The 21,931-nt window shown below is 44.3% G+C and overlaps 1 protein-coding gene across 3 annotated transcripts in view; it reads right to left on the reverse strand.

The window, feature by feature from the left end:
* Nucleotides 1–343: 343 nt before the first annotated feature.
* LBHD2 (LBH domain containing 2) overlaps nucleotides 344–21,931 on the reverse strand; it is a 72,378-nt gene continuing 50,790 nt past the window's right edge. For all 3 annotated transcript variants that reach the window (XM_030214398.1, XM_030214401.1, XM_030214399.1), the window contains exons 3-4: nucleotides 11,293–11,482; nucleotides 344–1,446 (exon numbers count right to left, since the gene is read on the reverse strand). In XM_030214398.1, the coding sequence (XP_030070258.1) occupies nucleotides 1,370–1,446; nucleotides 11,293–11,482 (267 nt within the window). In that variant the 3' untranslated portion in view covers nucleotides 344–1,369. The remainder of the gene's footprint in view (nucleotides 1,447–11,292; nucleotides 11,483–21,931) is intronic.

The raw sequence follows: 21,931 nt of genomic DNA on the forward strand, positions 1-21,931 counted from the left end.
CAAAAAAACCCCTGATTGAAATAATAAGCACAATGCTATCATGAAACCTCCCCTCCCCAGAAATTATTCAGTTCAAGTCCACTACAATTAGTAGCGGGCCCAAGCCGGGGGTGGATGCCGCGCCGATGGTGGCGGAAACGGAGTGGCCGAGGCGCGGGAATGGGGATCATCTCAGGCGACTAAGGCGAGCAACGGCGGAGGTCGGAGCGGAGGCACGAGCGAGGCAGAGTTGAGGCGCTGTGCGGGGCCCCCTTAGGCGTGCCGTGCGGGGCCCCCTTAGGCGAGGGGGCCCTATGCGGTCGCCTTGGTCGCCTCTGCCTAAGACCGGCCCTGCATTTGTCCCTGGAGAGCTCACAATTTAGGTCTATACCTGAGGCAATGAAGGGATAAGTGATTTTTCCCAAGATCACAAGGAGCCATGGTGGGATTTAAACGGGGTTCTCCTGGTTCTTATCCTGTTCCACTAACCATTACACTGCCTTTGTGGGTGTTGACATTTTCCAAAGGACCGACCACAATATGCTGTGGTCTATAAGCTTTCAAGACCTTTTTCAGATGTGACTTGAGAGAAGGTTTCCTTCTCCAACTCTATGGTCGCATCTGAAGAAAAGGCCTGTGAGGTCTTAAGAGCGTAGGGGCCACATCATCATTTTGGTTTGTCTTCATAATCTTTAAGAACATGTAGGGAAGCGTGGGGGAGTTATTAAGCTGGCAAGAGACTGGCCAGCACAAAGTAAATTAAAATATAAAATCCACTGTATTACACTCTTGGGGAGGGTCGTATAAATGTAAGTTTCTTGCTTGTTTATACTTTTTATTTTGGTCATTTACAAATGATTGTAAATTGTATAGTGATAAAGCAAATAAACATTATATCTCCTTAAAACATGCTCAAAAAGAATCTTCACTGGACACGTAATCAAAAACATCACAGTGCTAATTTTAAGTAGCTGGGGAAATGCAAAGGGTCAAAGAGAGGAAAGGAGCTATATACTTTGTAGAAGTGCGTTTATTTTCTTTACCTGTCGGAACCTGAAATCATACATTTGCTGAACTAGAAGCTGCTTTCAAAGTCTGGTGGTCACTGAGACTCTTAACATTTTGCAGTTTCACGATCGTTGGAATGCAATATTTTACTTATTGTATCTCAGTAGTTTTCTAAGTGAAACTAAACTATATACAGTATGAGTCCCTTCCCAAAGCTTAAAATGTGAAAAAGGAACAGCATTATAGTCCCCAAACTTCCTAAAATTTGCTACCACCAGCTGGGAGGTGGGAGCTCGACCTTAGATCGCTTCTCTGTTTTTCTAAGGGGTGTTCATCTTCCAATGTTCACAAGGAGCTTGCGCTCAAGACATCCCTGAATCTTCTAGTTATCCTCTCCAGCTGCTGCACTCTCGGCACTGCCTACGTTACCTTCCACTTGAGATAGGTGAGATGAAGCACCTGACAAAAGAGAAAAAGTAAATTACTATAATGCTCACAGTAAATCAACAACAACAGAACAATTGTCTGCAACATAAGGGCATCTTTTACTAAGGCGCGCTCACGTTCTTAGCACGCGCCAAAATTGTGGGCACACTAAACGTTAGAGACGCTCATAGGAATACACTGGCGTCTCTAACGTTTAGCGTGCCCACAATTTTAGTGCTCGCCAAAAACATGAGTTCGCCTTAGTAAAAGACTCTCTAAGGCTGGGTGGTTTATTCGGTGTACATCAATAGCATGAACCAGGGTTCTAGAACTGTCTAAGAAGTCATGGGTAGAGAGTTTCAGACTCTGTTCCTTTTATCTTGCTGCACCATATGCCTGGAATAGACTTCCTGAGCCGGTACGTCAAGCTCCATATTTGACCGTCTTCAAATCTAAGCTAAAAGCCCACCTTTTTGATGCAGCTTTTAACTCCTAAACCCTTGTTCACTTGTTCAGAACCCTTATTTTATCATCCTCACTTTAATATTCCCTTATCTCTTGTTTGTCCTATTTGTCTGTCCTAATTGCCTCACCAATCTACTACATTTCTTTGAAGGGGTGAACAAACATGTGGATAAAGATGAGCCAGTTGATATTGTGTAGCTGGATTTTCAAAAGACATTTGACAAAGTACCTCATGAAGAACTCCAGAGGAAATTGGAGAGTAGGGTTAAATGGTCAGTATTCTCAATGGAGAAGGGTAGATAGTGGGGTTCCCCAGGGGTCTGTGCTGGGACCGCTGCTTTTTAACATATTTATAAATGACCTGGAGATGGGAGTAACTAGTGAGGTAATTAAATTTGCTGATGACACAAAGTTATTCAAAGTCGTTAAATTGCGGGAGGATTGTGGAAAAATTACAAGAGGACCTTATGAGACTGGGAGACTGGGCGTCTAAACGGCAGATGATATTTAATGTGAGCAAGTGCAAAGTGATGCATGTGGGAAAGAGGAACCCAAATTATAGCTACGTCATGCAAGGTTCCACGTTAGGAGTCACCGACCAAGAAAGGGATCTAGGTGTCGTCGTTGATGATACGTTGAAACCTTCTGCCCAGTGTGCTGCTGCGGCTAAGAAAGCAAATAGAATGTTAGGTATTATTAGGAAAGGAATGGAAAACAAAAATGAGGATTTTATAATGCCTTTATATTCTGGTCCCCGAATCTCAAAAAAGATACAGTGGAATTAGAAAAGGTGCAGAGAAGGGCGACGAAAATGATAATGGGGGATGGGATAATATCCCTATGAGAAAAGGCTAAAGCGGCTAGGGCTCTTCAGCTTGGAGAAAAGGCAGCTGAGGAGAGATATAATAGAGGTCTATAAAATAATGAGTGGAGTTGAATGGGTAGATGTGAAGCGTCTGTTTAAGCTTTCCAAAAATACTAGGACTAGGGGGCATGCGATGAAGCTACAAAGTAGTAAATTTAAAACGAATTGGAAAAAATGTTTCTTCACTCAACGTGTAATTAAACTCTGGAATTCATTGCCGGAGAATGTGGTAAAGGCGGTTAGCTTCGCCGAGTTTTAAAAAGGTTTGGACGGCTTCTTAAAGAAAAAGTCCATAGTCCATTATTAAATTGGACTTGGGGAAAATCCACTATTTCTGGGATAAGCAGTATAAAATGTTTTGTATTTTTTTGGGATCTTGCCAGGTATTTCTGACCTGGATTGGCCACTGTTGGAAACAGGATGCTGGGCTTGATGGACCTTTGGTCTGTCCTAGTATGGCAATACTTATGTATGTACTTATGTACTTTGTGTGCACTAACCCCTGCTACACACTTGCACCAACTGTTGGCACAATGTCATGCAAATTAATGCACACAAATTTGTGTGTTAATTGCATGTTGTCAGAGGGGGTGGGAAATAGGCGGAGAATGGATGAGGACTGCTTATCAAAGTACTTCCCACACGATAACTGGCAGATTTGTTATCAGCAGGGGATTATCAGAGTCTATATATCGCACCTAGTGTTCTGCGCCAAAATCCAAGCGTATTTATAGAGGACATGAAATGAGATTGAAGGGGGGCAGACTCAAAAAAGATGTCAGGAAGTATTTTTTCACGGAGAGGGTGGTGGATGCTTGGAATGCCCTCCCGCGGGAGGTGGTAGAGATGAAAACGGTAACGGAATTCAAACATGCGTGGGATATGCATAAAGGAATCCTGTGCAGCAGGAATGGATCCTCAGAAGCTTAGCTGAAATTGGGTGGCGGAGCAGGTGGGGGGGAAGAGGGGGTGGTGGTTGGGAGGCGAGGATTGGGGAGGGCAGACTTATACGGCCTGTGCCATAGCCGGGGAGGCGGGACTGGTGGTTGGGAGGCGGGAAATACTGCTGGGCAGACTTATACGGTCTGTGCCCTGAAAAAGACAGGTACAAATTCAAGATATGAGTTTATCTTGGGCAGACTAGATGGACCATGTAGGTCTTTTTCTGCCGTCATCTACTATGTTACTATGTATAACAATGCACGTAACTTAATTGGCTTAAACTAATCAGCATTGATAACAGCACTTAAGCAATAATGAGCACTAACTGGCAATAATTAGAATTTACGCGCACAACTCGCTAAGAGTACTCTGTAATAAACTGTGCCTAAATTCTAATGTGCGCAGTTCAAAAGGGGTGTGGCTAGGGATGGGATACAGGCGTTCCGTGGGGATTCCAAAATTTCGCGTGTAGTTGGAATATAGCCCAGTGTGCGTAAATATACATGCAGGGATTTATACCACGTTTTTATTGGTGTAAATGGAGGCACGAAGATTTGGGCGCTGGGATATCAACTAAGCGTATTCTATATACTGCGCCTAAATCTAGGCACCACTTATACAATGCACTTAGTTGGAAATGTTTACCACATGGATTTTTAGGCACCTTATATAGAATCTGGCCCTAAGTGCCTTTCTGCTAGTTGACATAAAATTTGCATGCGCTAATGACCCTTTCAGTATGGTAGTTGCTGAGGGTATAGGCTTTGCACTTAACGCATTTTCATTTTTGCTATTAAGGTGTGTTAAATGCAGAAACTTATAGCACAGTTTAGTAAAAGACGCCATAAACATTTCAATATTATAATACCAGTATTCCTCCCAGGGATGGACTGACCATTCGGGCAACTGGGCAGTGCCCAAGAGGCCAGAGGCTGTGCTCGATTGCCCACCGTCACACACTACAGACCCCACTGGTTGCACCGCTGTGTTTACAAAATGGATGTCGAGACTCCCGCGGTAGTCTCGGCAGCCATTTTGTAAACACAGCACCGCGCCGGGCAGAGTAGCAGCAGCGGGTGGGCAGGAAAGAGGAGATTTATTTCCTGCCCCCGAAGAAGCCACAGCCACTAGACCACCAGGGCCCTTCAAGGTGGGGGGGGGGGGGGAACAGTGGCAAAACAGTGGGAGGAAGGCAGCATGGTGGGGGTAGGGGCAGTGTTGGCGGTGGTGGCAGCAGAATGGTGGGGGGCAGCAGTAGCATGGTGGAGGAGGGCAGGCAGCATGGCGGGAAGGGGGGGACAGCAGCAGCATGGCGGGAAGGGGAGACAGCAGCAGCATGGCGGGGGGTCGAGTACTCTCAGTCTGCCCCTGATTCCTCCTCAACACAGACCTACTGTTAGGTAGTCTCTATTGAAGCTTTTAGCTTGGCTTGCGCCTTCTGCTTTTCCATACAAGGAACTTCTTGCCAATAAAGGCCCTGCCAATTGTGGATTATTGCTTAATGAAACACAGATGAGAACTTGCTGACTTCTATCAACAGCCTTCCTAGTGCTAAATGGTTAATTACATTTGACCACGTTCCACTTTAAATAGCTATTAATAGTGAATACCAGGTGCCTTTTTCACACATCTTATGCACAGGAAGAGTAACTCAATGGCAGCATAAATCAGAATATTACATACTTGCTTAGTTTTGTTATCTCTGGAGATTACAGGGAAGTTTAGCAGTACCTAGCACGGAACTAAAGACTGACTCCGGTATGGTACCTTGGAGTACAGAAGACTTGCAGACGGTCATGAGAGACAGCCAAGAGACCTCAAAAGTGGAAGAGCAGCAAGAAAGGCGAGAATACATTATTTCAAAACTTGCAATTGCAAGTTACCCTGATTGAATTAAAGCCACCCCCCCCCCCCCTTCCCCCTTTTTTTAGCATGTTGTTTGAAGGCATTCTGGTTTGTGGTACTGTAAGTCCCAGGATTTTTGGCAAAGTTCCCAACTGGTTCCAGGATTGAAACAAACTTGGCAGGCACAGCAGTGGACTAAAGAAAGGCTTTCAGTGTACCATTAGCTTTCCTTGGGTAATTTTTAGATCTCAAAGCTACATTATGAAAGGAAAGAAGACTATTTAAGTAGGTGTGGTGTAGGCACAGTGGCTGACAACGCACACAAGGGGCCTTTTCACAGAGCGGCGGTAAGCATGCTAATCTGGAACTACCGCTGGCCGAACGTGGGCGCCAGCGGTAGTTTCCAGCCCTCTTTCCTGCCCCCCTTCCTGGCGTTTCCAGTCACGCTATGGAAACTAGATAGATATTTTCCAGCACGGCACTAACCTGGCGGTAATCAGACAGCGCTGCGTACTAACATAGTGAGGGATGAGGACACAGAGGGCAGGTGCTGAACATGGGGCGGGGGGGGGGGGGGGGAATAGGGGCAGGGACAGGGACACAGAGGGGAGGTGATGGACAGAAGATATGGAGACAGAGGGAATGATGGTGGACATGGAGAGAGAAAAAAATTAAGACAGGAGATACTGGAAAGCAGAAGAGAAGGAGCAGAAGATGGATGGGACTGGGCGGTGGGGAGAGGGAAGGAGCAGAAGATGGATGGGGCTAGGTGGTGTGGGTGAAGGGGAGGAGAATAGAGCAAAAGATGGATGGAGGTGTGGGAGGGGAATAGAGCAGAAGGTTGATGGAGTTAGGGGGTGTGAGTGACTGGGGCTTGGGGTGAATGGGTGGGAGGAGGAAGGAGTACAAGATGGATGGGGCTAGGGGTTGTGGGTGGGGAAGGAGGGGAATGGAGTAGCAGATGGGGCTAGGAGGTGTGGGTGGAGGGGAGGGGGAACAGAGCAGAAACTGGATGGGACTAGGGAGAGGGGGAGAAGGGGAATAGAGCAGAAGATGACTAAGGGGAGGGAGACAGATGGATATGACTAGGGGATGGGGTGGGTGGATTGGGGGGGAAATGGGAACAAAGCAGAAGATGATTGGGACATAGTGATTGAATGGGAACGTGTTGGGGAGCAAATCAGGGAATAATGGATAGGAGAAATGGAGTGGGAATTTTGAAGGGATAGTGAATAACTGGCAGATTTAGGTATGAGTGGGGGTATATTGATGGGTTGGGAGAACAAGTGAGGGTGTAAAATGAGGGATAAGAAGAGGGGGCAAGAAAAGAGGATGATGTGGGGAAAGACTGAGACATAATATGAATGACCTGGAAGATTGGAGAGAGTATGCAAGACACTGAAAAGGGATGGGGGTACTGGGGAAGGATATGGGAAGAAAGGGATGAGTTTCTGAAGGGGTTGAGTAAGGGTGGAAATGGGGAGAAAAATATGGAGAAAGAGAGGCAATAGGATATGGGGTATAGAGTAAGAGATATAAGAATGGCCTTGGAGGCAAGGAAAGGAAGGAGGCTGAGAAGGAACTTGGACTGATAGTGTGATGAGATACAGTGGAAGGTAATTGAGGGCTTAAAGGGTGAGTACAGAGGATGGGAACGGGGGACTACGGAAGTGGGTGAAAGATAGGGGGTGGGGTTTAGGAGACCGGGGAAAGGAGAGACAAAGGAGGCAGTGGGAGTGCTGGAGAGGGAATGAAAGGGAACTAGTAAAAACCAGTTGATAGATGAGAAATGAAACAGAGACTAAAGACTAGAGGCTGAGAGAAAGGGAGATAAATACAAAGAAGAGAAAAGTGGGGAAAAAAAACATAAAATGAAAGATCAGTGTCGGACAGATGTAGAGAAGGAAAGGAAGAAGACTAGGAGAAGACGGACAGGTGGAGAGTGGAAGAGATTGAGATCAGGCCAATTAGAAAAAGAAAATGTTCAGATGACAAATGTAGAAAAGAAAGAACATATTTTTATTTAATACTTTTTAAGGACTGAGATGTACCTGCTTTGTGAAATGCACATTTTGTTTTTCTATTTTTGCATTTTGCAGAGTACAGGAGAAAATACATTGTCTGTTTCCCTTTTACCAGTATTTGCACTGCCTATAGAGTCTGGCTTTCGTGGGGGGGTCTCCATTTCAGTTTTTATCTGCATATTTTTTGTGGGTCCCTATTTTGTATCACATGAAGGTCTGTCCATGTTCAACATGTGTGAATAACGAGTCTGCTAGCATGTAATGTCTGTGTAGGATTGTGTATATTTCCCAGTAGCAGGGTATATTGGTGCTCTAGGGTGTAATATTTATAGCACTGTCTTTCATAGGGTTTAGGGCTGTTATGGTGTGTTAAGTTTTCTGTATAGCTTTTGAGTGTCTTTTTGCAGGGTTTTGTATCTGACTCTATTTGAAAGCAGGCTTTGAGTTTGGTGGCCTAGTTGTCACCCAAAATAAAGATGAGGAACACCAGTGGTTTTCACATCTTGTACATAGAGTTATGATGCAAGCAAAAACCCGTTTGCTTTAATCAACGTATGCTGTTCCTGAGGTGATGATCACAATTTGAATACTTTTGTACGGTAAATTGTAAGGGGGATAAAACACTTAGGGGGCCCTTTTACTAAGCCGCATAAGCGTCTACGCGCACCCAACGCACACCAAGATGGAGTTACCGCCCGACTACTGTGTGGCTTGGTGCACGTCCGATACATGCGTAATGGGCGCTCGCCAAGTGGCATTTGACGCACGTAGGTCATTACCGCCCAGCTTCTTTACTGCTAGGTCGATGGCTGGTGGTAAGGTCTCAGACGCATGGACGCATGGCAATTTTGATTTTGCCGCACGTCCATTTTTGGCAAAAAAAAGGCCTTTTACAGGCACGCTGAAAAGTGGATTGGCGTGTGCCCAAACCCGTGCCTACACTACCGCAAGCCATTTTTCAGCGCACCTTAGTAAATGGACCCCTTAACCAGTTAGGATAATCGTATAAATAGGACTGAATAAAACACAGTCCTATCGTCATGTGGCTTCACTAGCTATGTTTTATCCAGCTGTGCATGCCTGGATTTGGCCTGGCACTGAATATCTGGGAATAAAGCCAGTAGTGGTCAGCAAAATACTGACTGCCGCTGGCTGAATATCGGGTCCAATATGTCTGCTACTGGAGAGGGATTATGTTGGTGATACTGAGATTAAACCAGAATCAGATTTTATTTTCTATGGTGAATTCTATGGAGAAATGCACCCATTGTTACACGAGGAAGGCTCCTGTGGATGCAGCATACATGCTTGCATTTAACACTGTGACAATGCAGAGTCAGGGGTCAGTATTTTTTTTTTATTCATACTAGAGTTCCAGGAAATAAAATTTAACTCAGATAATTCTGTTGAGTATAACCAGTGTTGGCAGGTTTTTTTGTTTAGTTTTGTATAGCTTGGGAATATAAATTGCATTTTTTTCCTTGGGGCAACTGCCTGACTAGTGTTTAGAATGAGGGGACCTCCTCACCCTCCTTCCCACTCTCTCTTTTGAGTGCCTGGGGGGATGCCACCTCATCCCTCGCCTCAGGCAGCAGATTGCCGTGAGCTGACTCTCGGAGTAAGTGCTGTGAGTGGAGGAGCCAAGAGGGAAAAAGTTATGCCTCAGGGACAGAAGGGTAGAAAAAAAAGTGCTGCCTGTAAGGTGTGTGTGGGGGGGGGGGGGGGGGGGGGTGGGGGGTGGGGGGGAGGGGAATTGCTGGTAAGGAGGAAGAAAGAGCTGGAATTTGGAGAAGGAGAAAAAGAGAAGCTACAATGTAGTAAATTTAATACGAATCGGAGAAAACTTTTCTTCACTCAACGTGTAATTAAACTCTGGAATTCGTTGCCAGAGAATGTGGTAAAGGTGCTTAGCTTAGCGGAGTTTTAAAAAGGTTTGGACGGCTTCCTAAAGGAAATGTCCATAGACCGTTATTAAATGGACTTGGGGGAAAATCCACTATTTCTGGGATACGCAGTATAAAATGTTTTGTACATTTTGGGGATCTTGCCGGGTATTTCTGACCTGGATTGGCCACTGTTGGAAACAGGATGCTGGGCTCAAAGTACCTTTGGTCTTTCCCAGTATGGCAATACTTATGTACTTATGTAGAGGGTGCTGGTATCAGGCCTAGGGAGCGGGAGAGGGAAAGTGCACTCTCCCCTTACTAATCTACTACTACTACTATTTAGCATTTCTATAGCGCTACAAGGCGTACGCAGCGCTGCACAAACATAGAAGAAAGACAGTCCCTGCTCAAAGAGCTTACAATCTAATAGACAAAAAATAAATAAAGTAAGCAAATCAAATCAATTAATGTGAACGGGAAGCAAGAGAGGAGGGTAGGTGGAGGCGAGTGGTTACGAGTCAAAAGCAATGTTAAAGAGGTGGGCTTTCAGTCTAGATTTAAAGGTGGCCAAGAATGGGGCAAGACATAGGGGCTCAGGAAGTTTATTCCAGGCGTAGGGTGCAGCGAGACAGAAGGCGCAAAGTCTGGAGTTGGCAGTAGTGGAGAAGGGAACAGATAAGAAGGATTTATCCATGGAGCGGAGTGGACAGGAAGGGGTGTAGGGAAGGACGGGTGTGGAGAGATACTGGGGAGCAGCAGAGTGAATACATTTATAGGTTAGTAGAAGAAGTTTGAACAGGATGCGAAAACGGATAGGGAGCCAGTGAAGGGTCTTGAGGAGAGGGGTAGTATGAGTAAAGCGACCCTGGCGGAAGATGAGACGGGCAGCAGAGTTTTGAACCGACTGGAGAGGGGAGAGGTGACTAAGTGGGAGGCCAGCAAGAAGCAGATTGCAGTAGTCTAAACGAGAGGTGACAAGGGTGTGGATGAGGGTTTTGGTAGAGTGCTCGGAAAGAAAGGGGCGGATTTTACGGATGTTGTAAAGAAAGAAACGACAGGTCTTGGCGGTCTGCTGGATATGAGCAGAGAAGGAGAGAGAAGAGTCAAAGATGACCCCAAGGTTTCGAGCTGAGGAGACAGGGAGAATGAGAGAGCCATCAACAGAAATAGAAAACGGGGGGAGCGGGGAGGTGGGTTTGGGGGGGAAAATGAGAAGCTCGGTTTTGGTCATATTTAATTTAATCTGTGTGAATGTGAGAGGGGGCATAATAAGAGAAATTTCCCATGGTGCTGGCTCATTTCAGTTAAAAAAAATATATCTTCACTGTTTTGATTTGCTGGCTTCATATGTGTTTTAGTCTAGTATGTGTGTGTGTGTATATATATATATATATATATATATATATATATAATATGGTGTGAGTGTGTTGTTTTGAATAACCATAATGAATATGTATGAGATGTATGAATGCAAATGAATGTGTTAATGTGCCAGCCCCCCCCCCCCCCCCCCCAATGAATCAATGAAACTACACCCATGGGAAAGGGATTTGATATACTGCCTTTCTGTGGTTACAATCAAAACAGTTTACATATTACAGGACATGTAAGTATAATTATATATATGCCAATGTTAAAGTAAAACTGTTCACTGGAGGAATTTAGGATGAATATTTCCAGTGTGGAGGACTCACTATGCTGAGGTTTAAGCAGAACTACATCAAATTCATCTCCGTCTGAGGTGCACTGTATGACCCTTACCATCATAATAAGCCTATAATTTCATATGTAACATTTATAGCACGTTATTTCGTAACTGACGATAACCTTGGAAGAACCTATGAATGTGTACCTTCAAGATCCATTTGCTGTTGCTGAGCAGATTTTGGTCCTCTGGAAGGATTTTTGTCATCTGATTTCAGGTCCTCTGGTGGCCACCGCAGCTCACCACTCTCCACATCTCCGGACTCTGTAGGTTCTACCACGATTGATGGCAATCTTTTGGTCAGCTTAGGGTACTTCTCCCGTGTGTCTGGAAAAGCCTAACAATCTGTTCTGTTACACATTTTTCAAACATTAGCCTTTTTAGTTTTACAACATTTGAAATCCTAGCTTTTATAAACGACAACCACCCCTCTCCTCAACGAACCAATGCTAATTTTTACAGTTTGGAGAAACAATTTTCACTGTTGAAATGTCTTCCTATCCTTTCTACGCTTTCTGGATGGTATAAGTTATTGTTGCAGCTGTCTGTCTGTCGTGATGACATTGGTAGTTTGCCATTTTTATGAGTTATTTTTGAAATGTAAGTTCCTACATTTATCCACTATTTCCACAAAATAGCAGTTGTGAAAGTCAAGAATAGTCTGCATTTTCTCAGAGTTTGGTAATATAGTTTTGATAAACATCAATAATGAAAAATATGTCATGCCATCTGTTGCCATTTAAAAAAAAAAGCACATCACAAAAGCTCCTGTGTCTTTTGCAACGATGACAACAGATGTATTTCACAGTGTAAAGTCCTCATAATTTATTTTGAAAATCTCCTTGCAAGTCGGCCAGAACAGCACATGAAAAAGGCTCTTCATAGGAGTGTCCCCAGAATGAATATTCTTTCCATAACAGAGCCCAAAGTACATTAACTGTCTTTGAAGGCCACAAACAGATTGGGTTTTCAGGATACCCCAGATTTTTGTACAACTGAGAAAGTATAAGTAAATCTCTCTCATGCATATTCAGTGGGGGGATCCTGAAAACCTGACCACTTGCAGCCCTTGAGGACTGGAAGTGAATGCCTCTGACCTCAGTCCTACATTAGCAGTTCCCAAACCTGTCCAGCCAGACTGGTTTTCAGGAGTATCCATAATCAATATACATCCTCTAATCGTACTATCCATTCATTCTATCCAATCATACCATACCTAATTATACAAATTCCAATTGTGATACAAATTTTCACAGAATTTCAAGGCCATAAAGTTTAACATACATTAACAATCTTATTTCCTGTTGATTTTACGACATCAAGGCAATCAGGAAACAAAGAATTATGGACTTTACTGTAATAACCCAATGTGGGGACTGATGAATATACGATTGGAAAAGTGCCTTGGAGATTTGACTGAATATATATAGTGATCTATAATAGGACCATTGAATTATCAGGTCGTAAAATCAACAGGAAAAAAGATTGTTAATATATGTTAAACTTTATGGTCTTGAAAGTCTGTGAAACTTTGTATCACATTTGGGATTTGTATAATTAGGTATGGCATGATTGGATAGAATGAATGGATAGTATGATTACAGGAAAATAAGATATGATATGATCCTGGTAAAAATGTTTTGCACAGTAAGGACTTGATACAAGTATACAATAAATTATAAATATATTTCATTATTATAGTGGTTACTTAAGGACAACTACGTAAGATAATTGGTAACCTCTAAAGTAGGGGGAGCTCAGAACTAAAGATAATCAATATACATGAGATAAATTTGCATGCAGTGGAGGCAGGCACCTCTTCCTCCTGACTGATGCACCTTGGACAGGTCCCTTCCTCTTAGCTCCACAGGTCACAAGCTATTTATCCAGACAGCAGGCTGAATGTCACTACACTCTAGATAACTCGCTGCACCTTGCTTGCCTCACCCACACACACCCTGGCAATATCCAGATAGTGCCGCTAAATATCCACAGATAGCATTGGCTAAGGCATTTATTCTGAGAACGACTACAGTTATGTGGATAAATGCCTTTGACTATTGAGCTATCTGAACCCAAGACAGCTCAGTTTATCATTTTTAGTTATCAGTAAAACCCCAAGAAGCAGGGATTCTAAAATTCTGCCAAGACTACGCATCAGGGACAGAATGCACGTCCCACGAACTCCCACCTCCTCCTCCACCCAAATAATTTGTTTTGAAAGGGGTTGGCGAAAAAATAAGGTTAATGCATTTCTTTTCTGGAAATTCATCCCAACCTCATTCCATCTCCAGGCAGCTCTCCCCCTCGCTCTATTCTTCATCCCATCCAGGTGCAGTTCTCTCTCTTCTCCTCTTTCTCCAGTTCATAAAAATAGCCATGGTCTATCTAGCCCAGTATCCTGCTTCCAGCAGTAGCAAATTCAGGTCACAAGTACCTGGCAGAATCCCAAATAGTATCAAGAATCCATGTTGCCAATCCCAGGGACAGCAGTGGCTTCCCAATTTCTATCTCAACAGCAGACTATGGACTTTTCCTTCAGGAACTTGTTCAACCCTTTTTTAAACCCCGATACACTAACCGCTGTTACCACACCCTCTGGTAATGAGTTTCAAAGCTTAACTATTCGTTGAGTGAAAAAATATATTTCCTCATATTCATTTTAGAAATCCTGTCCTCCACTCCTTCATTCTTCATTCTCTTCTTCCCTCACTCTCTCTTCTCTCCCCTAAGCTCTTTCACTTTCCTCCTCTACTCCTCCAGTCCCACTGTAGCCCTCTCCAGGGGTAATTTGATAAGGTCATTTTCACCTAGCCACAAAAATGCATGTTAATGTCCTGTTAAAAAATTCCGACTGACATAAAAGTATATACAATGACGCGATGCATACTTTGCCGGTGATGATTGGTGGAATTCACAAGTACACATGTAGATTTAAAAATACACTAATTTATAAAAATGCTTAACCCAGATGTGGGCATTTCTACCTGCTTACCCCACCGATCCAACGTAAATCCCCACACCCAGCAACACAGCATAACCAATGATTTTACTGGACAATACACAATCTTCACTCCCTCCAACCTTCATGGTACCTGATACCCAACTACCTCATTCGACCACAACATAACCTTGTATTTGCTATCAACCGACTGGCGAACACCTTTACGGTGTTATGTAAGCCACATTGAGCCTGCAAATAGGTGGGGAAATGTGGGGTACAAATGTAACAAATAATAATAATAATCTCTCAAGCTCTTAGGTCCTTTCCTGAGATCTTGATGATTAAACTCAACAATCACGCTTGCCCAAACATTGACCCTCCAAGAACAATTCTGTGTAGCAGTGAGGTAGTGCTGAACAGAGCCAAGGGTTAGGAGTGAGGGCAGAGCTTGACACTAGAGCTGTAGGTGCTCATTTTCTAAGCACATAAACCTACAAAGTTACAACTTTGTAAGTCTATGTGCTTTGAAAATGAACCTTGTACTGAAAAGCATATTTAACTACTGGGCTAAATACAAATAATGAAAAATATTATTTAGCCGAATATTGAATACAAATACTGGGCACTGAGCTTTAACATGTACTATAACGTATTGTGTTGACATTGTAAGTAGTATACTATGCCATATTGTTATTTGAATATTTTTACTACTGTAATTGCCTATTGCTCATGTTTGATTTATGCTTACTATACACCACCTTGAGTGAATTCCTTCAAAATGGCGGTAAAAAAAATCCTAATAAATAAACATATGTGTTTATGAGCTACAAACCGTGCTTCCTTTTGGCACTCCTGACACCCTTGCTAATTCTAGGCCCCTTGCCATATTGTCGAAGAGGGCAACATCTGGAGTCTCTGGGAGTCTGATATTTAGCAGATTGCCTAAAGGGTGCCCGACGCCTTTCCAAAAGTCTTGCACTCACTGACAATGCCAGGAGCATATGAGAGCTTGTGCTATCCGTCCTGGCAATTCTTGCCTTGAATGCATGAAGCGAAGGGATATAGACCCTCCAGACGATTTCATATTTCATTCATTTCCCAGATGTTATCTGTAACCCCCCTCCTATTTCTACTTGCTCAAAACAGGGTTTTTTTTTTTTTAACCCTATGTCACTTATGAGCAATCCTGTAACTCACTGTCAAGAGTAAAGGGAACAAATAAATCTAGACAACAATGAAATCCACATCAATTCCCCTGGATAAATCAGAAGTATCTCTCTTATATATAAGATACTTCTGATTTATCCAAAGGAATGATATGGACTTACGAGCAATCTGCAGTTATTTTTCTGTTGCTACATACATTTCTATTCTCTAAACTGGACTACTACTACTACTATTTGACATTTCTAAAGCGCTACTAGGGTTACGCAGCGCTGTACAATATAACATAGAAGGACAGTCCCTGCTCGAAGAGCTTACAATCTAATGGACAAATGTACAGACAATCAAGTAGTGGCAGTCAAATTGGGGCAGTCTAAGGTTAGGTGCCGAAGGCAACATTGAAGAGGTGAGATTTGAGCAAGGATTTGAAGATGGGTAGGGAGGGGGCTTGGCGTAGGGCCACAGGAAGTTGATTCCACGCATAGGGTGAGGCGAGGCAGAATGGGCGGAGCCTGGAGTTGGCGGTGGTGGAGAAGGGTACTGAGAGGAGGGATTTGTCCTGTGAGCGGAGGTTTTGGGCGGGAATGTAAGGGGAGATGAGGGTGGAGAGGTAATGAGGGTCTGCAGACTGAGTGCATTTGTAGGTGAGAAGGAGAAGCTTGAACTGAATGCGGTATCTGATCGGAAGCCAGTGAAGCGACCTGAGGAGGGGGGGTAATATGAGTGTATCGGTTCAGGCGGAATATAAGACGAGCAGCAGAGTTCTGAATGGATTGAAGTGGGGATAGATGGCTAAGTGGGAGGCCAGTGAGGAGAAGGTTGCAGTAGTCAAGGCGAGAGGTAATGAGGGCGTGGATGAGAGTTCGGACTACTGTAATACAGTCTGTGCTGCTATTCATCTTCATAGATGAGCGTTTGCAAACTTTACAGAATACAGCAGCCTGTTTTCTCTGCCATGCTCGTCACTTTGACCATGCATGTCCTCTTCTTGCACGTCTCATTGATTACCAATATAGCATTATCAGTTTAAGTTTCAATTATTGACATTCAGAGCCTGACACCACCCCTGTCCCTAGTTATCTATCCTCCTTGGTTATCCCAAACCAACCTGAGGGGAGACATGATAGAGGTATATACAATAATGAGTGGAGTGGAACAGGTGGATGTGAAGCGTCTGTTCACACTTTCCAAAAATACTAGGACTCGGGGGGCATGCGATGAAACTACAGTGTAATACATTTAAAACAAATAGGAGAAAATGTTTCTTCACCCAACGCATAATTAAACTCTGGAATTCGTTGCCAGAGAACGTGGTGAAGGCGGTTAGCTTGGCAGAGTTTAAAAAGGGGTTAGACAGTTTCCTAAAGGACAAGTCCATAAACCACTACTAAATGGACTTGGGAAAAATCCACAATTCCAGGAATAACATGTACAGAATGTTTGTACGTTTGGGAAGCTTGCCAGGTGCCCTTGGCCTGGATTGGCCGCTGTCGTGGACAGGATGCTGGGCTCGATGGACCCTTGGTCTCTTCCCAGTGTGGCATTACTTATGTACTTATGTACACATAAATTATATTCCCTTCGGGAACATCGGTTAGTATTGCCCTCTACAGCGTTAACGTGCCTTGATATTACTAGACAATCTGCTTTCTTTTTCCTGGCCCCATGGCTTTGGAATCAGTTACCTAAAGACAGTGCGTTTTTTGTAGCAAAAAAGGTACCGGTACTCGAACGCCAGGCCACCCTTCAGGGATGGGATAATCATTGAGGGACCCACTCCACAATAGCCAGGCCCCCTGCAACCAAAATTTGGGGACCATGGGTCAATTTTAGCAGATACTGGAAAAGGTGCCGGTATTCAGTACCCCCAAGTACCCCCTCAAAAAAAGCCCTGCCTAAAGATATTATGATTATTATATAGTCTGTTTTATTGTAAACTGCTCTGGTCGGCACATCAGTAAAGGGTGGTATGTCAAATAAAGATAACCTAACCAAACATAACAAATAATAATAAAAGAAGCAATGTGAAATTAGAAATCAAGTGTTTATTTCAGTAGAATTTAGCACAATAGAACCCCAGATTATTCGTGTTTGAATCATTACGCGACTGAATACAAATACCCCCCGATTCTATAAACAGCGACTAAAGTTCAACACACAAATCAGTACGCAAATAGACAATTTGTGCATGGAATTCAGATCCCATGTTAACAAGCAATTATCGGTGCTAATTGGCACCAATTAGGATTTACATGCACAGCTCGCTAAGCTTATTCTATAAAGTGATGCATGTAAATCGGACCATGCGGAGTGGCCACGGGCATTACTAAAATTTACGCACAGCGTTACAGAATATGCCCGATCTGCACCTAAATTAGTCGTGTGCTTTTTACACCAGGTTTCAGTTGGCGTAAATGGGCATGACTAAATTTAGTCGCAGGAGCGGGTGCCACATGTATAGATATATCTTAAATGTACTGGATATAAATAGGGCGCATGCGCCGGCGTTCTTCTAACGGTTGACCTCGCATGAGACAGTCATCCCTCCTTGAAGGTAAGCCTTCGAAGTATTATAGAGTTGTTAAAAGTAACAAGACTGATAAGAAGAAAGTTTGATTTAATTTAACAAGATATGTTTGACTTTAGGAAAAATATGAACGGATAGATTTAACAAATGATAAACATGAAGCCATTATATATTGCAGTGTGATATTATCCAGAGGGAGTGTAGCTCCGGTACAACTAAGTTCTCCTGAAGACGCTAAGAATAGCGAAACACACGTTGAGTTGACAACGTAAACGAGAGGGAACGTGAGAGAACCACATGGTTATAAATTGATAAGAGGAACTTTTTGTGTGTTTTTACTTTCACTTTCACCACAAGCCCCATCACTCTTCAACTGATCTCCGCTGCTCTACTGAGGTGAACCCGATTGTGGGTCAAAAGACGCAAGTGAATCCAGCTCCAAGCTAAGTATCAGTTACCGTTATCAGAGATGTATTTGTCATTATGATTACAGAGGTAAAGAAGGACTTTCGTCAGGAACTACTTATGGGTGGTAGGGAGGGCTGAGTGCGATGATGTTGGATCCTACTTGTTGCTACTCAGTAGACCAGCCTCAGCAACTTGTATTTTACTGAGCATTCGTTATTTATCATTTAAAGATATTTACCAGCACAGCATATTCAAAAATAGAAAAAAAATTATTTGTAGTTTCAAAACACTATCTAGATAGTGCCATGGTAGAGTTGGGTGGAGAGTGAGTGGTACCAACTAGCTGAATATCGCCACTATCGGGACAGCTCTACAAATGGACACCTCCATTTAGGTTCTGCAAGGACACACGGTGGGAGCCGTTTCTGGGCACCCCATTCCATTATAGAACACTAGAGTAGCTGGGTATTGGCACGCCTAACATTTACACACATGCAGTTACACCAGCCATAGATTGCGTGCCAAAGTGGAAGCCCCATCTATGTCCCACCCACATACAGTGGTGGAAATAAGTATTTGATCCCTTGCTGATTTTGTAAGTTTGCCCACTGACAAAGACATGAGCAGCCCATAATTGAAGGGTAGGTTATTGGTAACAGTGAGAGATAGCACATCACAAATTAAATCCGGAAAATCACATTGTGGAAAGTATATGAATTTATTTGCATTCTGCAGAGGGAAATAAGTATTTGATCCCTCTGGCAAACAAGACCTAATACTTGGTGGCAAAACCCTTGTTGGCAAGCACAGCGGTCAGACGTCTTCTGTAGTTGATGATGAGGTTTGCACACATGTCAGGAGGAATTTTGGTCCACTCCTCTTTGCAGATCATCTCTAAATCATTAAGAGTTCTGGGCTGTCGCTTGGCAACTCGCAGCTTCAGCTCCCTCCATAAGTTTTCAATGGGATTAAGGTCTGGTGACTGGCTAGGCCACTCCATGACCCTAATGTGCTTCTTCCTGAGCCACTCCTTTGTTGCCTTGGCTGTATGTTTTGGGTCATTGTCGTGCTGGAAGACCCAGCCACGACCCATTTTTAAGGCCCTGGCGGAGGGAAGGAGGTTGTCACTCAGAATTGTACGGTACATGGCCCCATCCATTCTCCCATTGATGCGGTGAAGTAGTCCTGTGCCCTTAGCAGAGAAACACCCCCAAAACATAACATTTCCACCTCCATGCTTGACAGTGGGGACGGTGTTCTTTGGGTCATAGGCAGCATTTCTCTTCCTCCAAACACGGCGAGTTGAGTTCATGCCAAAGAGCTCAATTTTTGTCTCATCTGACCACAGCACCTTCTCCCAATCACTCTCGGCATCATCCAGGTGTTCACTGGCAAACTTCAGACGGGCCGTCACATGTGCCTTCCGGAGCAGGGGGACCTTGCGGGCACTGCAGGATTGCAATCCGTTATGTCGTAATGTGTTACCAATGGTTTTCGTGGTGACAGTGGTCCCAGCTGCCTTGAGATCATTGACAAGTTCCCCCCTTGTAGTTGTAGGCTGATTTCTAACCTTCCTCATGATCAAGGATACCCCACGAGGTGAGATTTTGCGTGGAGCCCCAGATCTTTGTCGATTGACAGTCATTTTGTACTTCTTCCATTTTCTTACTATGGCACCAACAGTTGTCTCCTTCTCGCCCAGCGTCTTACTGATGGTTTTGTAGCCCATTCCAGCCTTGTGCAGGTGTATGATCTTGTCCCTGACATCCTTAGACAGCTCCTTGCTCTTGGCCATTTTGTAGAGGTTAGAGTCTGACTGATTCACTGAGTCTGTGGACAGGTGTCTTTCATACAGGTGACCATTGCCGACAGCTGTCTGTCATGCAGGTAACGAGTTGATTTGGAGCATCTACCTGGTCTGTAGGGGCCAGATCTCTTACTGGTTGGTGGGGGATCAAATACTTATTTCCCTCTGCAGAATGCAAATAAATTCATATACTTTCCACAATGTGATTTTCCGGATTTAATTTGTGATGTGCTATCTCTCACTGTTACCAATAACCTACCCTTCAATTATGGGCTGCTCATGTCTTTGTCAGTGGGCAAACTTACAAAATCAGCAAGGGATCAAATACTTATTTCCACCACTGTATACTTCCCTCTTGCATTTTTGACCTATGTCACTCACACGCTCCATTTCAGAACAGTACTTAGGCTCCCTACTGGCAGTTTCATGGGTAAGTCCTGGAATACTATACTAGGAACAGACTGACAGGGATCTGGGCCCCTGGGCAGTAGGGGTCATGGGACCCCTCCCTCTCTCTCTCCTTCCTCCAGATCCAACATCTCTCTTCCCTCTCCAGATCCAACATATTTCTTCCCCCTCCCCCCAATGCAGCATCTCTCCCTCTCGTTCTTTCTTCCTCCCCCTGGGTGCACCATCTCTGCCTCTCCCTCCCCCTGGGTGCACTATCTCTGCCCTTTCCATCAACAGCTCCATTATCTCTGCACCTCCCCCACAACTGGGTCCAACATCCCTGCCTCCCTCCCTCCTTCCCTTCCCCAGGTCCAACACCTCTCTCCTCCCCGAGGCCAACATCTTCCTCTCTCTCCTCCATCCCCAGATTCAGCTCCTACCCACCCCCGTCTAGGCTAGTGTTAGGGGGTGACAAACAGGGCAATTGCCTTGGGCTTCTATATTGAAAAAGGGCTCCCAAGCCTGCCTCATGCTGAAGGAGGCATAGGCTGAAGGACAGCTTTGGGACCTCCTCCCAAGTTTCTGCCCTGGGCCCCTCAATGTTGGAGAAAGGAACTTTTGAGGTGTCAGAGACAGGGGAGATTCCAGAGAGAGGGAGAGGATGAGAGAGAGAGGGGGGGGGAGTGCCAGACCTGAGGATGGAGGGGAGAGAGATGTCAGAGGGTAGAGAGAGACTAATGAACACAGAAAGGGGACAAGAGATAAGAGATAAAGAGGGCTAGAGGGAACTCAGGATGGGCAGCCAAACATTTTTGCTTAATTCTGTTTTATATGTTGTTTGTAGCATCGTTCTTTTGTTTTGGTTAATCTTCATTCTCATTTCTGGGCAATGCCGTTAAGACTGTGCCCTCTTTGCAAATAGTGTGCACTTATCAGCAAACAAAAAAATGTGTTTTTTTTCTGCTTGGTTTTGTTTGTTAAGGATATGCAATGACATGGGATATGCAAACAACAGCCCATTCCTAATAGACCCAACACTGGTATTGAGGGGAGAAGATTCTAGAATAGAGCTGGGGATTCCAGAACATTTTGGAGGTTAATAAGGGGTCCATACACCTACCTTAATGCTGGGATTCATGAACTGTGGCAGTGTCAGGTCAGAGGAACTGAATGAAAAGCCGAAGAGGACAAACCATCTGGGATGCTTATGCTATGAAGAAACTAGCTCAGCTTTAAAGCACTTGGTGGCCAAACTTCAGTGTTATATGGACGCCATTTCTCAGCTTCATGGAGACAGTGGTGGCAAAATGGTATAGACACTTGCACCATGTACCAGAAAGACTCTGTATTTTAGGGAGCATATTTTGAGAGTGGGGATTTTCTTTTCCTCAGAAAACAAACTAACAGTTTGGTGTACCCAGTGGCGTTCCTAGGGGGGCTGACACCCAGGGCGGATCGCCGATGCGCCCCGCCCCCTGGGTGCAGCGCCCCCCCCCCCCCGGAACAGCGCGACGCCACCCCCCGGCGAAAGAACCCCCCGGGTGCA

The sequence above is a fragment of the Microcaecilia unicolor genome, chromosome 9 (assembly GCF_901765095.1).
Source record: "Microcaecilia unicolor chromosome 9, aMicUni1.1, whole genome shotgun sequence".
In the NCBI taxonomy this organism is placed as follows: domain Eukaryota; kingdom Metazoa; phylum Chordata; class Amphibia; order Gymnophiona; family Siphonopidae; genus Microcaecilia; species Microcaecilia unicolor.